Genomic DNA, 14,197 nt, shown 5'->3' on the forward strand with positions numbered 1-14,197 from the left:
GAGAACTTTTTAAAAGAACTACATTACTCTAAGTATAACAGAATAAGAGTGTTGTTTTCATATAATCTTACCTCCCCATTTTGTGTGCAAGTATCCCAAAAATATTGGTTCCAATGAGATAAGAGATGCTAGCTGGCAAGAAAGCAACGCCTGTAAATTTATGAAAAGGAAACCTTATCAGTGCTGACAGCAGCCACAGGTTAGGAAAACTAATAACTGCAGACACCACAATGTTGATTAGAGCAGATGAGATGAAGCCCCGGGGCCCGCACCCAAGCAGCTAATATCCGGCGCCTGGCTAAGCATGGCTTAGCCGTCACACAAAGCCGCTGAGATGCTGAGACACTCCAGAAATGAAAATCGTTTCTCTATCAACCGCTTCATCTTGCCTCCATCTCTGTCTGCTGGCGGCTCCTGACTGCGGGAGCCCAGTGACTGCAGCCTTACACGTACGTGCTGGGAAGCAGGGGGGCACCTGAGTGTGCGCCCCCCTGCCCCCCACTCAACGATTCCACGTGACAGAAGCAAGACACTGTCATTGAAAGAATTAGGGAACACTGAGATAAGCAAAAAAAAAAAAAAAAAAAAGTTAAAATGATCCCAAACCCCATCACTCAGATATTCACCCCAGTTATTTTCCCCTCTAAGTTTATTTACACACACAAGATTTTGTCTTTGTTTTTCAGAAAACAAAAAGTGGGATTAAACTATACTATTGTTCTACATCCTATTGTTTCAATTAGCTTTATAGGCATCTTTCCATGTCAAAAAAATATGTCTACCTGGTCCTTGTTTGTGGCCAAGTTGTGTAACTGACACATTCACATCCAAGGTTTAATGCTCTCCCAGGAGAAGGAGCTTGCATCCCCCAGGGTTCTGACGAATCCAGGCTGATTTCCTGCTGGTGGTGGCAGCAGCGGCCTTGAACATGCCCTCTGCATGGAGCAGAGGGGCCTAGCCAAGTCAGGCCCCACCTGGCTGCCAGGGGATCTGTCCACATCAGCTTTCTCTGGCCCCAACCATGATTAGGGCAACATGACAATCTCTTTATGAGAGACTGCTTGTTAAACTCTTCATAATTTTAGTATTTCTTTCTTGCAATTGGATATGCCAGATTTAATTCCTTGCCCACAAGTGGTAAAAGTTATTCTGCTCTCAATCACGTGACTGCATAAGTTAGCTATGCACTTAGACGTTATATGATCAGCAAGTGACCACCATGTTCCAAACGCACAGGCCTGGACACTAGTTTTGTGGAGGAGGCTCACCAGCACACAGCGGGCAAGCGTGATCTTGTCCCTGCAAGGATAAAGCACTGACATAAGCCATCAAATCTGGAGACAGGCTGAGCCTTGCAACATAGTAGGGACTTCAGAAGGGTGGGTTCCGCGAGCCAAATCCAAAGCCAAATCATTCCAGACTCAAGGACTCCAGGAAATAACAGTAATAGGGCAATCCCATCTCATGCTCCAGGGAATCACGTCCATCACATTAGCAACATGTGGTGGCCAAGTGATTGTTCAGTGTGATCTAAACGAGCAAACATTTACTGACAGCATGTGCCCAGCACAGCGTTAGCCTGCAGCAAAGACAATGACAACGTGGCCCTTGTCGTGACGCAAGTGTCTCTGAAGGACAGAATCAGATGACATTTAAACTGTGACCTGGCACATTAGGAACATAACAAAAGTACAGGTACCGTGTTCTGGGAACCCCGAACTGAGCTGGCAAAGCTCCCCAAAGCAGACGGTATTTGAACCTGGCCTCGAAAGGTGTGTAGCAGGATTTCCCACCGCTCTACAAGCTGTGTTAGTCCCGAGCGTAAGATATCACGATGACCCGCATCTCAGGACAAGAGTCTCCAAGGGCCAAGTAGGCAAACTGCATGAAGCGAGCAATTGCAGGAAAAATAGCAGCGCCGGCACCACGATAGAGAGCCACTGGCATCAGCTTCAGTGTCAGAGAAATGAAATGAGAAGTGGAGTGGCAGGGTCTGTGGTGACCCAAATGGCCTAGACTCCACCTAAGCAGGCGGCCGCCACTCTGTGTGACAGTCCCTCCCCCGGGGGCCGCAGCTCCAGTATCACAAGATCTGCTTTCTCTGGATAAGCTGAAACTCTGGACTCCTACATGGAATCTCCTGATTTGCAAATGTTGGTAATTTTTAAAAAGCATAAAACCCACACATGCTGACAACACTACACTAGCCAACCAAAACTTCCTGAAGGGCTGAACTTGGCCCACAGACAGGCCCACCGTAAGCTGGGGTCAAAGGATGTGGCTCAGAGAACCCGACCAGAACTCCAAACCTCCTGGCGATCCTGATCCAGGAGCGAAGCATGGGGAGGTGGCCCGAAGTCAACGCCTCAAAGCAGGGACACAGACTCAGTGGAAGCCACAGGGAAGCCACGTCTTCCTGACCAGCCAGTGGGGTGCCGAGCGCACAGGTGTGACCCGGGAGCAGGGTACACCTTACTCTCCACGGACAGCAAATGCTCTGAGGCAGCAAACTCCAATCTCATGATTCTCAAGCAAACAGCATTGGATTAGGAGGCATGAAACCAAGTGTTCATTTTAGCCTGACACTCACTAGCTGAGGCCTGAGTGGGTCACTTTAACCTCTCAGAGCTCAAGAAACAGCCATGCCCCTGTCGTACGCACTGCACGCAGTAGTTTCGACAGTCCAGTGGCCAACGGCACAAGTAGTGCTGTGCTCTGCAGCCCAGGGTCCTTTCTTGACGTTCAAGCTGGGGACCATATGCTCTTCGGTCCCTGTTCTGACGTTGCTTCAGTACCCTCTGCCTCACTAGGGCCTCCAGCCCGTCACACCACTTACAGAGCCACAGTCTCCACCTCAAAGAAACCTCAGTCACAGAGAGGTGAGGAGATCCCTCAGGCAGCAGGCACAAGAGGTGGCATGAGAGGTGGCACGAGAGGTGGCCATCTAGCTTTGCTCAGAGACTCTGGGCCACTTCGCAGACACCTCCCACTGTAGGGCAGATTTCTTAACACCAAGCCCTAAACCGTCCCCCGTCACTTCCACCTACCAGTCCTGATTTGCATTCCAGAGCCAACGGAAGATGGCTCTAGCCTCCTCCCCAGCCACCAGCATCAGAAGAGGAAAACCCCCTCCCACCCACAGCCTGGCTTTCCGTGTGAAACACTGCCCGGCTTGGGGTCCTTCCCAGGTGATGGGGCTCCTACCATCTCGCCTCTGTACAAGTTCAGGTTTTTTCTCTACTTTGAAACATGATGCCTAGAACTGACCCAGCCCCCAACTCCTTGCTAGGTGCACAGCAGATGATCGAGGAGCAGCTCAGGACGGACGGAAGGACCGAAGGAATCCTGCAGGGCTTGCTCTGGGGTCTGGCCCCACAGTCGCTCATCTCAGAGACAGCCGCACCTGTGCCAGCCTCTCAGTCCCCACTCACCCCCGGCCAGCGCTGGGCTTGCAGAGCACAGACCTGCATGTCCAACCAGGTCCCGCCACATTCAGCCTTCGTGGGGAATTTATTTTAACTATAGGGCAAGACTCACCAAAGGATTTTAACCATGTTCCCCTCAGGCCTTCATCTCTACCCCTGGAGATCTTTTTGAATCTGCGACCTATCAGCCAACTTTATCCCTCCCAAATTTGTATGACCTAATCCAGGGATGGGGAACCTGCAGCCTTAAGACCACATGTTGCCTTCTGGGTTCTTAGGTGCAGCCTTTTGACTGAATCCAAATTTTACAGAACAAATCCTTTTATTTTTATTAATACATTTTGTTTGTCTTTTATATTTTTATTTTTAAAATGAACATATTTGAAATACCAAAGAACAAAGTAAGTCTCAGTGAAATAATCCTCCCAGACTGACCGGCACAATTAGAACATTAGGAAGCCATAAGGCTAAATTGATGGCTGCTACATTCATGACTTAGTTCTAACTTCCCCAGCCAGACTGGCACCACTACCACAGGAGGCTGGCTGGCAAAAGTTTAGGGGGGTTGACTTTGCCAGTCTGTTATCAGCTTTTGACAACAGTGCACTGTTTTTCTGTTTGAAGTGGAATTTGTGAATAGCTGCACAGCTCGAGAGTAGTTTCTAATTCTGCCTGCTTAACAGCTCATCATGTCAAAGAAGACCAAGAGAACACTGAAGGAAGAAAATAGATTTTTTAATGAAGATTGGACTGAATTATTATCTTGTTTCTGCTAAAGATAAGATGATTTGCTTGCTTTGTGATACTGCAATATCAACATTAAAGAAAATCAATTCATCAGCATTACAACACTCATAAGGACCATAAGTATTTTAAATCAGAGGGAGAGGTGTGAAAGGTTGTATTGTAGAAATTAAAAGGTGAAAGCAAAAGCAAAGACAATTCTTTCAAGCAGCAATAAGACCTGGAAATAATGCCACTGAAGCAACTTATAAAGTAGCTTATATACTTGGGGAAAAAAGGGAAGCCATTCAGTAATGTAGGAATTGTGAAATAATATATTGTCAAAGGTGTAGGATGCTTAGATCCCGATTACGTTTTAAGCACAAACAACTCCCTCTTTCAAGGAGAAAGATAACTGATCAGCAGCATTAATTAGCCTTCAACCTTCATGCAATACTTTAAAAGGAAAACATATTATGCAATCACTTTGGATGAATCAACTGATACTACTGACTTAGCTCAGGTTTTATACTTCATTTGGGTTATAATGAAGATTTTCTTTGCTATATTTTCTTTATACACTCACCTTGGGTGCTCTTGCAAACAGAACACAGGGAATAGATATCTTCCACAAGTTTCAAGATCAATGTTGTGAAGTTGGACTGCATCTGGTAAATTTAGTGAGTGTATGCACAGACAGTGCACCTTCCATGACAGGAAAACATGAAGGGTTTATTGCACAGATAAAAATAAAATTATTAACAGATCCAGATGCTCTCATTTCTTTTCATTGTATCTTGCATCAGCAAAATCTCTGTGCTAAAGTTATTATTTTAAGTGACACTTTGCAACAAGTTATAAGTATCATTAACTATATTGATGCAAATGCAATATGGCATCATCAGTTTCATAACATGCTAAAGTTGAACAATGAGGTATTCAGTGTGGATTTGCCTTATCATTCTAAAGTGCATTGGCGATGGCAGGGACAGGTGTTAGCCAAAATTTTATCCCTTCAAGAACAAATAGCTAAATTTTATAAAGAAGAGAATCAGCAAAGTGAATTATTGAAAGAAGATTTCTGTAGGAATGCAGCAATTCTGGGTGATAATATATCAAATCAAAACAACTTGGATATTTCTTTGCAAGGTAAAAGTAAGTCTATATATAAGGCAAAAAATCGAAGCATTTTGAAAAAAGCTATCTTTTTTCAAAACACTTCTTCAAAAGGAAATTTCAGATGAACGTTTTCCCTAGTTAGCCAACGTCACTGATGAGCAGGATGATATATGCAAATCATTTGAAGAATACACAGCTGTTATAGTCCTATTGATTAGAGAATACCGTGAAAGGTTCACTGACATTGAGAATCATGACATCACACTCAAATTAGCATTTCAGCCTCACCTAGTTGATGTCACCAAGGCACCTAAAGAACTACTGATGGGATTGATTGAGCTCTCAGTAGAAGACATCTTAAAGTCATTGTTTGATGCTAAGAAAGATCCAATTGAAATATGAAAAACTGCAGAATATCCATGCCTTCAGCAACACACCCGAAAAATGCTTTCTTGCTTTTCAACCATTTATCGCTGTGAATATACATTCTCCTACCTGACCCAAATCAAGATGCCCTTAAGGTCACAAATGACTGATCCAGAGGATCAGCTGAAACTTCCGACCCTCGATGCTACAACCAAATATTCAAATGCTTTCCAACAAAAAGCAGACACAACAAAGTCATTAAAAGGTTAACTTTAAAATTAACAAATTGTTTTCATTTTTGGAAATTATTAAGTACACAGTGGTTAGATTTTTACATAATAATGTACATTTTAAAGTAGATCTAACTGAAGTTTCTTGAATGTGGCCTTATTTGATTACGGCTAAATTAATGCAGCCTTCCAACCCGAAAATGTTCCCCACCCCTGACCAAGCACTCAAGAATTCTTTCTAGAGCTTTTCCCAATACAGTGAGAAAAGCATCGTATGGGCCCAGCCTGCAAACAGTGTCCTGGGCCACACAGGCCTCCACGCTTAGCCCTGCTTATATAAGAAAGTTAACCAAAGGGAGATCATCTACCCACCTACAGCTCTGTGCAAAGCCTGGCTTCAACCTTGGCCTTAGGCCAGCCTATGAGGCAGAGGCCCAGGGGGAGCTGAACGCTGGCCATTTGGCCCCATAGTGACTGTGGAAACGAGTCCTTGGCCTGGACATCAAGGGCTCAGCCTAGAACCAGAATAGGGCAATGGACCCAGTGTGCCCTGTCCTAAGGGAGCTTAGGGGGCTGAGGTCCTGACATCCCAGAACCACAGAATGTTGACAACCCCTCCTGTCCTTTGGTACCCAGCCAGGCTGGCACAGGACCTGATCCAAAGCCACTGTCCTTTCCCCTCCATCCCACACTATACCACCACCCCTTTTTTTTAGGAAAATAGGCTGGAAGAACCAGAAGAAAGAGTTTGGCTCCATCCTTGGCTAGGGCCTGTTCCCCGGGGCTTATGCTTCCCTTTTGGGGTTCATCAGCCTCACCTTGAACTCTGAGTCCCAAAGCCTGAAGGTGTCTGGCCAAGAGAGGTCTTCTAACCCAGAACTTAAATACAGAGAGAACACCATGAAGTGATTCTTTCTCCACCAGTAAAACCCAGGGCTTCCCCCACAGTGGTGGATGCGGAGCTTGGGGGGCAGGCTTGCAAATGAGTCATCTGGAATGTGGTTGGGCTGCTGTCCTTACCTCCCCCAAAATTTATGGCTAAATACACAGTATTCAACATGAGCAATCATGCGTCACCCCTACAGCTAGTAAGATTGTTTTGCTCTGACTTCAAACATTAAGGTCTTTCTGCAGAAATGATGAGGGACGCATAAAGGCAGAACGGCTTCCCTTTCTACCCTAGACGGCGGCGAGCTCACAGAGGACTCCTGAGGCCGAGAGGCTGGGCTTCAGGGGCAGCTGCCCACCCCTCGGTGCTAGGTCGTCCACACCCCATCACCCACAGTGCCGGGGGGGTTCCAGGAGCCACGGCTGAAAGCCACAGAGACCTTCATAAGGTGGGATGTTTCCCTCACACTGGAGCTAACAGGGGAACTGGGTACAGAAATCTGACACTCCTGAAGACAGACATGTCTATGTCCGAGGCAAACAGAAGGAGGAACCTCAGTGGTGGCAACCCAGCGAGCTGGTCAGGTGAACATCTGGTGATAAGTGGGTGATAAGCCCCCAGATGATCCAATGACATCCAGGCAGCCTGTACTCCTGTTATCCAATTCACATGGCCCAGGGCTTCTGGCTGCCATTGAAGACTTTATAAAGCAAGCCTCCAGGCTTTGTCTGGAGATGAGAGAAAACAGCTTAAGGGCCCCACACCTGCCCAGGACACATTCAGTGAGGATAAGAGCACATGCAGAGCCAACCCAGAGGCTGGCCTCGCAGGACACGCCCCACCTGGGCAGAGACGGCTCTGGAAAAGCCCTAGAAACCCAGGTTTCTAGAAGGATCAGAGGGAAAGAAAAGCCAGAAACAGCTTGCCACCCGCCAGCAGCAGGTGTCAGTGGTAAGACTGGAGAATGTCTTCTCACCTTTCCCAGAACTCCTGTTTGCTAAACCCAGCACCAGAAGAAAGTCCCCCCTCCTGCAGAGTGCGCCTGCAGAGAGCTCTGAGGGTCTCGGGGTGTTGTCTTATCTCAACTGCCAGGAAGTTCAGAGCTAAATTTTCTGCCTAAGAAATATCCTTAGCTTAGCCCCAAGACTCTTTCCTCCTTTGCTAGGTAACTGTTGTTATTTGGGGCCTGTTCTTGGTTTTATGACACAATTCACAACCTATAAAATTCACCCTTGTACGACGTACAGCGTGGTGGCTTTTAGTATATTCACAAAGTTGTGCAACTGTCACCACTATCCGATACCAAAACATTGTCATCACTTCCAGTGGAAACCTCACAATCCAACAGCAGCCCCCCTCCCCCCCGTCACCCCCCTCTCCCAGCGATTTGGGGCTTTTTAAAGACTGTTTGATGAAAGAACACAGCAATTCATTACGGGACCCAAAAGGACTGGTACTCAGGCCAGGCCAACCACAGTGAGACAGGCAGAACAGGGCAAAGTCTAACCCAGGAGGCAGCATCTGGCAAGATACCCCCCACAGAGGGCTGGATGCCTGAAGAATAAGGTGACCTGAAGAAAGACTGGGGACACTGAAAACGTCAGCTTGATTCAGAACTAAGAGTCTCCATCTGAAGATACCCGTATATAAATTGAAAGAACCATGAAAAGAAAATAAGGGTCCAGTGCAGTGGCTCATGCCTGTAATCCCAGTGCTTTGGGAGACACCAAGGTGGGAGAATCGCTTGAGGCCAGGAGTTCAAGACCAGCCTAAGCAACATAGTGAGACCTCATCTCTAAATTTTTCTCTTAAAAATCAAAAAATAAATTAAAATTTTTCTAAAAAAGAAAGAAGTCTCTAGGAAGGATCACCAATAAATTCATAAAGAAAAAGGTGTATGGGGACTGGCCTTCCAGATATTCAATGACATTTCTAAAGCTACAGTAATTAAATGGGGCGGGGGGAACGACACAGGAACAGAAAGTGGATCAACAGGACTCAAGAGAATCCAGGACAAGATCTGAGAACTCACAGTCATTTAGAAAGTGAAGGAGAAACCAGACAGTACTGGAGAGATGGTCCCAGCACAGCCGGCCATACAGGGAACTGGATCCCCACTGCACGCCTTACGACAAAGTCAGCTCCTTATAAACCCAAGATGGAAATGTAAAAAGTAAATCACAAATGTATTAGAGCAAAGCATGGGTAATTTTAAAAATAATCTTGGCATGGGAAAGGCCCGAGCTAGACTTGACATGACAATGGCATAACAGGGAAGCCTGTTAAACCTGCCTGGTGGCATTTTAAATGTTCTCAGTGGCCAAAACTCACATCCATAAAGTCGAAAAACATACAGCAAAGTGAGGGCAACAGTTGCAAAACACCTCATAAAGGATTAGTATCTTAATACACAAAGAACACTTAAAATCAGTAAGAAAAAGACAAACAACTCCACAGAAAAACGCGCAAAGTCAATTAGTAAGAAATTCACAGTAAACGAAATGGACAGGGCTAGAAAGCACGTGAGAAGATGCTCAGTTTCACTCAAAGAATTTGTGAAAATAAATTGAGACCCTGTTTCCTACACATTCTCTTGGGAAAGATTGATATTACCTGTGTTTGTGCAATAGCTACCAAATAGTAAAACACCCATTAACACATAGGAATGTGCCGTACAGATATATTTCCAAATGTGCACAGGAACGCATATGAACATACTCTACATTATGGTCTCTAATGGCAAAAACTGGAGCTAATTCAAATGGCCATCAATAGGGATTGAAAACTTTTGGTATGACCGTAAAATAAAACAATATGCAACCGCTAAAATAATGATGGGCTTCCAGTTAAACAAGGGAGACTGAATTCCATAGGTTTTTCTCCACTCCCACCTCAAACGCCATTTAAATGTAAGTAAAAGAATAAAAGTCGAGATACACATGTCACCCCCCCAACCCCCAGCGCTGGCCTAAGGACAGACAAAACTGGAGAGGAGGAGATGAAAGAGGGAAAAGCGGAGGGCAAACAGTAATGGACACTGCAGAGATCGGAACCTCCCACCTGCACGTGGAGAGGCAGAAGCAGCGAGACCCCTGGTGCCTCATAACCCAGGAAGTTCAGGAACTGAAGGTCCACCAGGTACCACGAAGGCAGGACTGAGGGCTCAGGCCATCAGTAGGGTTGAAAGGCTGTTCTGAGAGCATGCTGTTGGAGCCCCCAGCACTCAGCCCTCACCCTGGCAGGAGACAGTTTCTCTAGAGAAACTAAACCAGAATTTGGGGACCCTGGGGACCCCAGGCAGCATGGAAACCAGGGGCAATGCGAGAGGCCGAAACAGATTGATTGAGAGTCTTCCCGCTGAAATGGTGAGAGAGGGTGTTATTTCCACAACATCACAAAAAAAACACTCAGGGTATATACAAAAGTGATCTTTAAATTTAAGATACAATAGCACCGATTTTAAAAATTCAACAGATGATTTAAAAGATGAAAGGAAAAAATCAATGGAAAAAAGGAAGAACAGGATAATAAATTACTGGAAGAAAACATAGACGTCTCCAGGCAGCTGGAGTAAAAGAGAAAATGACGGTGAGAATTAAAGTAATAAAAAGCCTCCCCAGAATTGAAAGAGGGGGTTCCCCAGGTGAACAGGCTGACCAAGCAGGCGGCCAGCACAGTGCTGGAAAGCGGACCCCAGTGCGAATCCCCATCGTGGACGATCACAACCTAGACAGGAAGACAAGGTCTCCCGGGCTCCAACAGAGGATGGGGAATGAGACCACCACCGGCCTCCTCTCGGCCACCCTGGATGCCAGAAGACAACAGAACAGTGGCCTCAAAACTCTGAAGGAAAATGATTTCCAACCAAGAATTATGCACGTGGCCTCGATCAACCGGGCGTAAGGAGAGGGTAAAGACATTGGCAAACACGTGGTATCTTAGACAACTTTACCTGCGCACCCTCTTCCAGGAAGCTGCTGGAGGACGTGCTCCATCATCGCCAGGGAGCAAACAGAGAGCCGAACACAGGGGGGAAGGAAACAGGCAACAGAAGAGAGGCCAGGAAGATGCCCAGGTGCTGGGGGAGGAAAATCCCAGCATGTCCTAGAGAGCAACAGATCTCGGCCAGAGACCTAGGACAGATGTCCACACACGAGCAAAAACTCAGAAAGGTCAAGTTTGCCAGCACACTTGACCCCAGGCGGAGGACCTTTCATCTCTGCCAGAGACTCTGGTGGATGTCTTCAAATTGCAACATAGAAAACTAAGAAAATGAAAAAACAAGGCAATGACTAACTCCAGGAAAAACAAGTTTGTAAAAAGAAAGGAAATTAATCACAGTGCCCTAAATAGGTCAGCTTTGGACACATTTACACAGTAACAATAAAACCGCCGAATGCTGATCCAACAAAAAATTGTATGTAATGCAATTTTGGGGGAGGGCAGAAGGTGAGAAAATGTACGAGTTGGTTGTTTGATATTTTCAGATGGAGTGGCATGGCATTAAATCCCCACCTACTCTATTAGGAATCTGGTAGACAACGTCAGACACTGGGAGAAAAAGGAACATATACATACTATTTAGAGACATAAAGATTCCAGCAGCAGAAACTGAAAGAGTTGAGGTGATGGAATCTGATGAGGGCTGTGGCAGGTAGGAGTCATGGGGCAAAGGCAGCTGTTTTTCATCATAATTCTTAGAACTTTGACTTAAAATTATGTATACATGTATCACTTTGATAAAAATTAAAATTTAATGAATTTTGAAAAGTAAATCTACATGTTTTGACATGGAAACATGGCCACAATAGTGCATGAAGGAAAAACAAGAGGTCACACAGTAATGTAAACAGTAAAATCCCACATGGCTGGATTTTTATGCATTTCATACACATGGTGATAAATACAGAACTATCTGGAAAAAGACACACAAAACTGTTAACAGTGAATATCACAGGGGACTGAGCTGCGGGAGGGGGAAAGGTGAACATGAGATTTTTAACTTTTTACTTCCTCAATCAGCATACTTTGTTTTTTCACATTAAGCATGTATTCATTACTTTTCTAAATCAAAAACACTTTTAAAAATTCATTCTCTTAGCAATTAAGTTTTTTGTTTCTTTCACGTAGATTTTACTGCTGTTCAGTTAGCCCAGTTCAGAAACGTGGGAAGATGCTAACTGTATTTTTCCTCTCTCATTTCTTCCCAGATCTGATGTGTCCATATTAATTCTGCATCCATCAGGGCTAATAGAAAAACTGGAGCCAAAACAGACCCCAAGGCTGCCCTAAGCAATGATCCATTAAGAGTCAAATAGCAGCAATCGCTTTACCATCCCGTACAGGCAGCTCAGCTGCACTGACAGGACCTGCCCTGGGGACACAAGTTCTCAAATCAGAAGAGCCCGCCCTAGTCCTTACCGAGCTGCCACTTTCGGGAACACATGGTCTCCATCATCCAGATGGGCAGGGCCGGCTCGAGCATGGCGATCCCCATGTTCGCAAAGCAGATGGAGCCTTAGGGGAGGAAGAGGGTTAGTGCACGTCTGCTTTCCCCACGTACCCCAAACAAGGTCAGGCCCACGTGCCCACAGCTCAGACATCCAGAATTTCTCCTACCTTCACACAGAAAGGATAAATAGCAAATCAAGGGGACAGCAAGGTTGTTTTATTATGATTATTAGTTTAAACTAGAATCCCAGAATCATAATGTTTGAAACTGGAGGGAGCCTTAGAGATCATTTGGTTTAAGTTACCCAGTTTATTAATGAAGAAAGGGAGCTCCAATTATTAATGAAGTAACGTGTTTGAGGCCACCCAGCCGCCAGGCAACTTCCAGATCCCATAGTCTCAGGGCCACCTGAGGCTCTCAGCTCAGTGTTTTATTGTGCAAGGAACAAAGATATTTCTAACGATCCCCTGAGATGCCAGAAAATCCGAGAAGGATCACCCTGCATTCAGTACGGGTGCATTGTTAAGGGAATTTTTTTTAAGTCAACTATATATATAGAGTATCAGTGCAAATATTCATTATTGCTGTGCTAAACCAGAACCCTTTGTAAATACAGAAACACCTGGAAAAAGCCCCACAGAACTGTTCTCCATCATTCTGGGAACTTCCTGTGTCGTGCCCTGTGGAACCTCTAATTTGCTAGAACAAATTCAAAGGAACATTGTGCAATCGTGAGGAAGGTACCCACATAATGAAGAAAGATGTTTTCATTCTATGTGACATTTAAAGGCAGAACATATAAATGATCGGACTCCCCCCGACCCTGGCTCAATTCCCTCCCCCGTCAAGGCTGCCTGAAACTGTCCATAGTCTGACAGCTGTTGGGGAGATCTCTGCAGCAGTATCTCCTTCCACAAGTAGGGGCTAGACAGTGAGGTTCTAAAAAAGCTCCAGGCAGGAGCAGCCCAGGCTGCACAGCCCTGCCCAAGGTTCAGAGAGTCACATCTCTGGAGCCCCCATCCCTCCCCATACCCTCCCCCTCATCCCCACCTCCAAGGGCCAGGGCCCCACGGGCACCTGCCCTCTGGGATGCTCCCCAAATCCTGCATGAAAAGGTTACCACACTAGCTTCATGTCCCTTTGGCCAACAGGCATGACAGACAGGGTCTTGGCCAGGGTCACATATGTGCTGCCCTGACCAAATCCAGCAGCAGCCTGGGGTTTGACAAATACCCTTAGGCAGGGCGTGCCCAGTTCTCCCAGCCACACCCCCACCAGCCCTATCTGTGTTAGTGAAACCTGCTTCGACAAATCTAACCCTAACTGGGTCCGAGGCCACACTGCAGGCTGCCCCAGAGACCAGCACACAGCCAGGCCCCCTCCTGGCCTGATCCCAAGGGCCACTGCTGGCCTCAGGACCGGCAGCACTTGCACAAGGCTGGTCCCTGGTCAGGCAGCTCCAGACCTAGCAGGGCAGGCAGATGCTGCCACTGGGGCAGTCTTGGGGACAGTGCCTTAGATGAACACAGCCCATTATCCCTCCCAAGAGCCACCAGGGCTTTCTTTTAGTCCATCCAGGCCAAGAATCCAAACGCAGGACCGTTAGCCAAAGGGTGTTTCCGAGGCCTCCCTGCTCCTCCACGGGGAGGGGAGCCCCCCTCCTGGCCCCTGGGGGCTCTGCTGTCAGTCCCCATTCATACATGCCAAGGTGAGTCAGACTGCCCACCTAAGGCCGCTGCCGTGAGGCCACAGATTCCTTCTGGAAAGTTCAAGGCCAAACAACAATGGCCTTCAACACAAACTCAGTGAGCAAGCTTGGCTCAAAACAAACCTCTGCAGCAGGGCCCCCCCAGGATCCAGACGGCTCTGCAGAGCTCGGCATACGCCATTTGCATTTGGCCCAGATGAAAACTGCAAAGGACCTTGGCTGAGTGTCAGAAATCAGCGGTGGAAGAAAACCACTCCCAGCCACTTGTAACCGCTTTGCTTTTTC

The 14,197-nt window shown here is 46.5% G+C and overlaps 1 protein-coding gene across 1 annotated transcript in view; it reads right to left on the reverse strand.

Annotated features, from left to right (window-relative positions):
* The window catches only part of SLC18A2 (solute carrier family 18 member A2), a 36,547-nt gene that overhangs the window by 10,339 nt on the left and 12,011 nt on the right, over nucleotides 1–14,197 (reverse strand). Inside the window, exons 9-10 of the mRNA XM_045569381.1 lie at nucleotides 12,174–12,269; nucleotides 72–150 (exon numbers count right to left, since the gene is read on the reverse strand). Of these exons, the coding sequence (XP_045425337.1) occupies nucleotides 72–150; nucleotides 12,174–12,269 (175 nt within the window). The remainder of the gene's footprint in view (nucleotides 1–71; nucleotides 151–12,173; nucleotides 12,270–14,197) is intronic.

Source organism: Lemur catta, chromosome 14 (genome assembly GCF_020740605.2).
Source record: "Lemur catta isolate mLemCat1 chromosome 14, mLemCat1.pri, whole genome shotgun sequence".
In the NCBI taxonomy this organism is placed as follows: Eukaryota; Metazoa; Chordata; class Mammalia; order Primates; family Lemuridae; genus Lemur; species Lemur catta.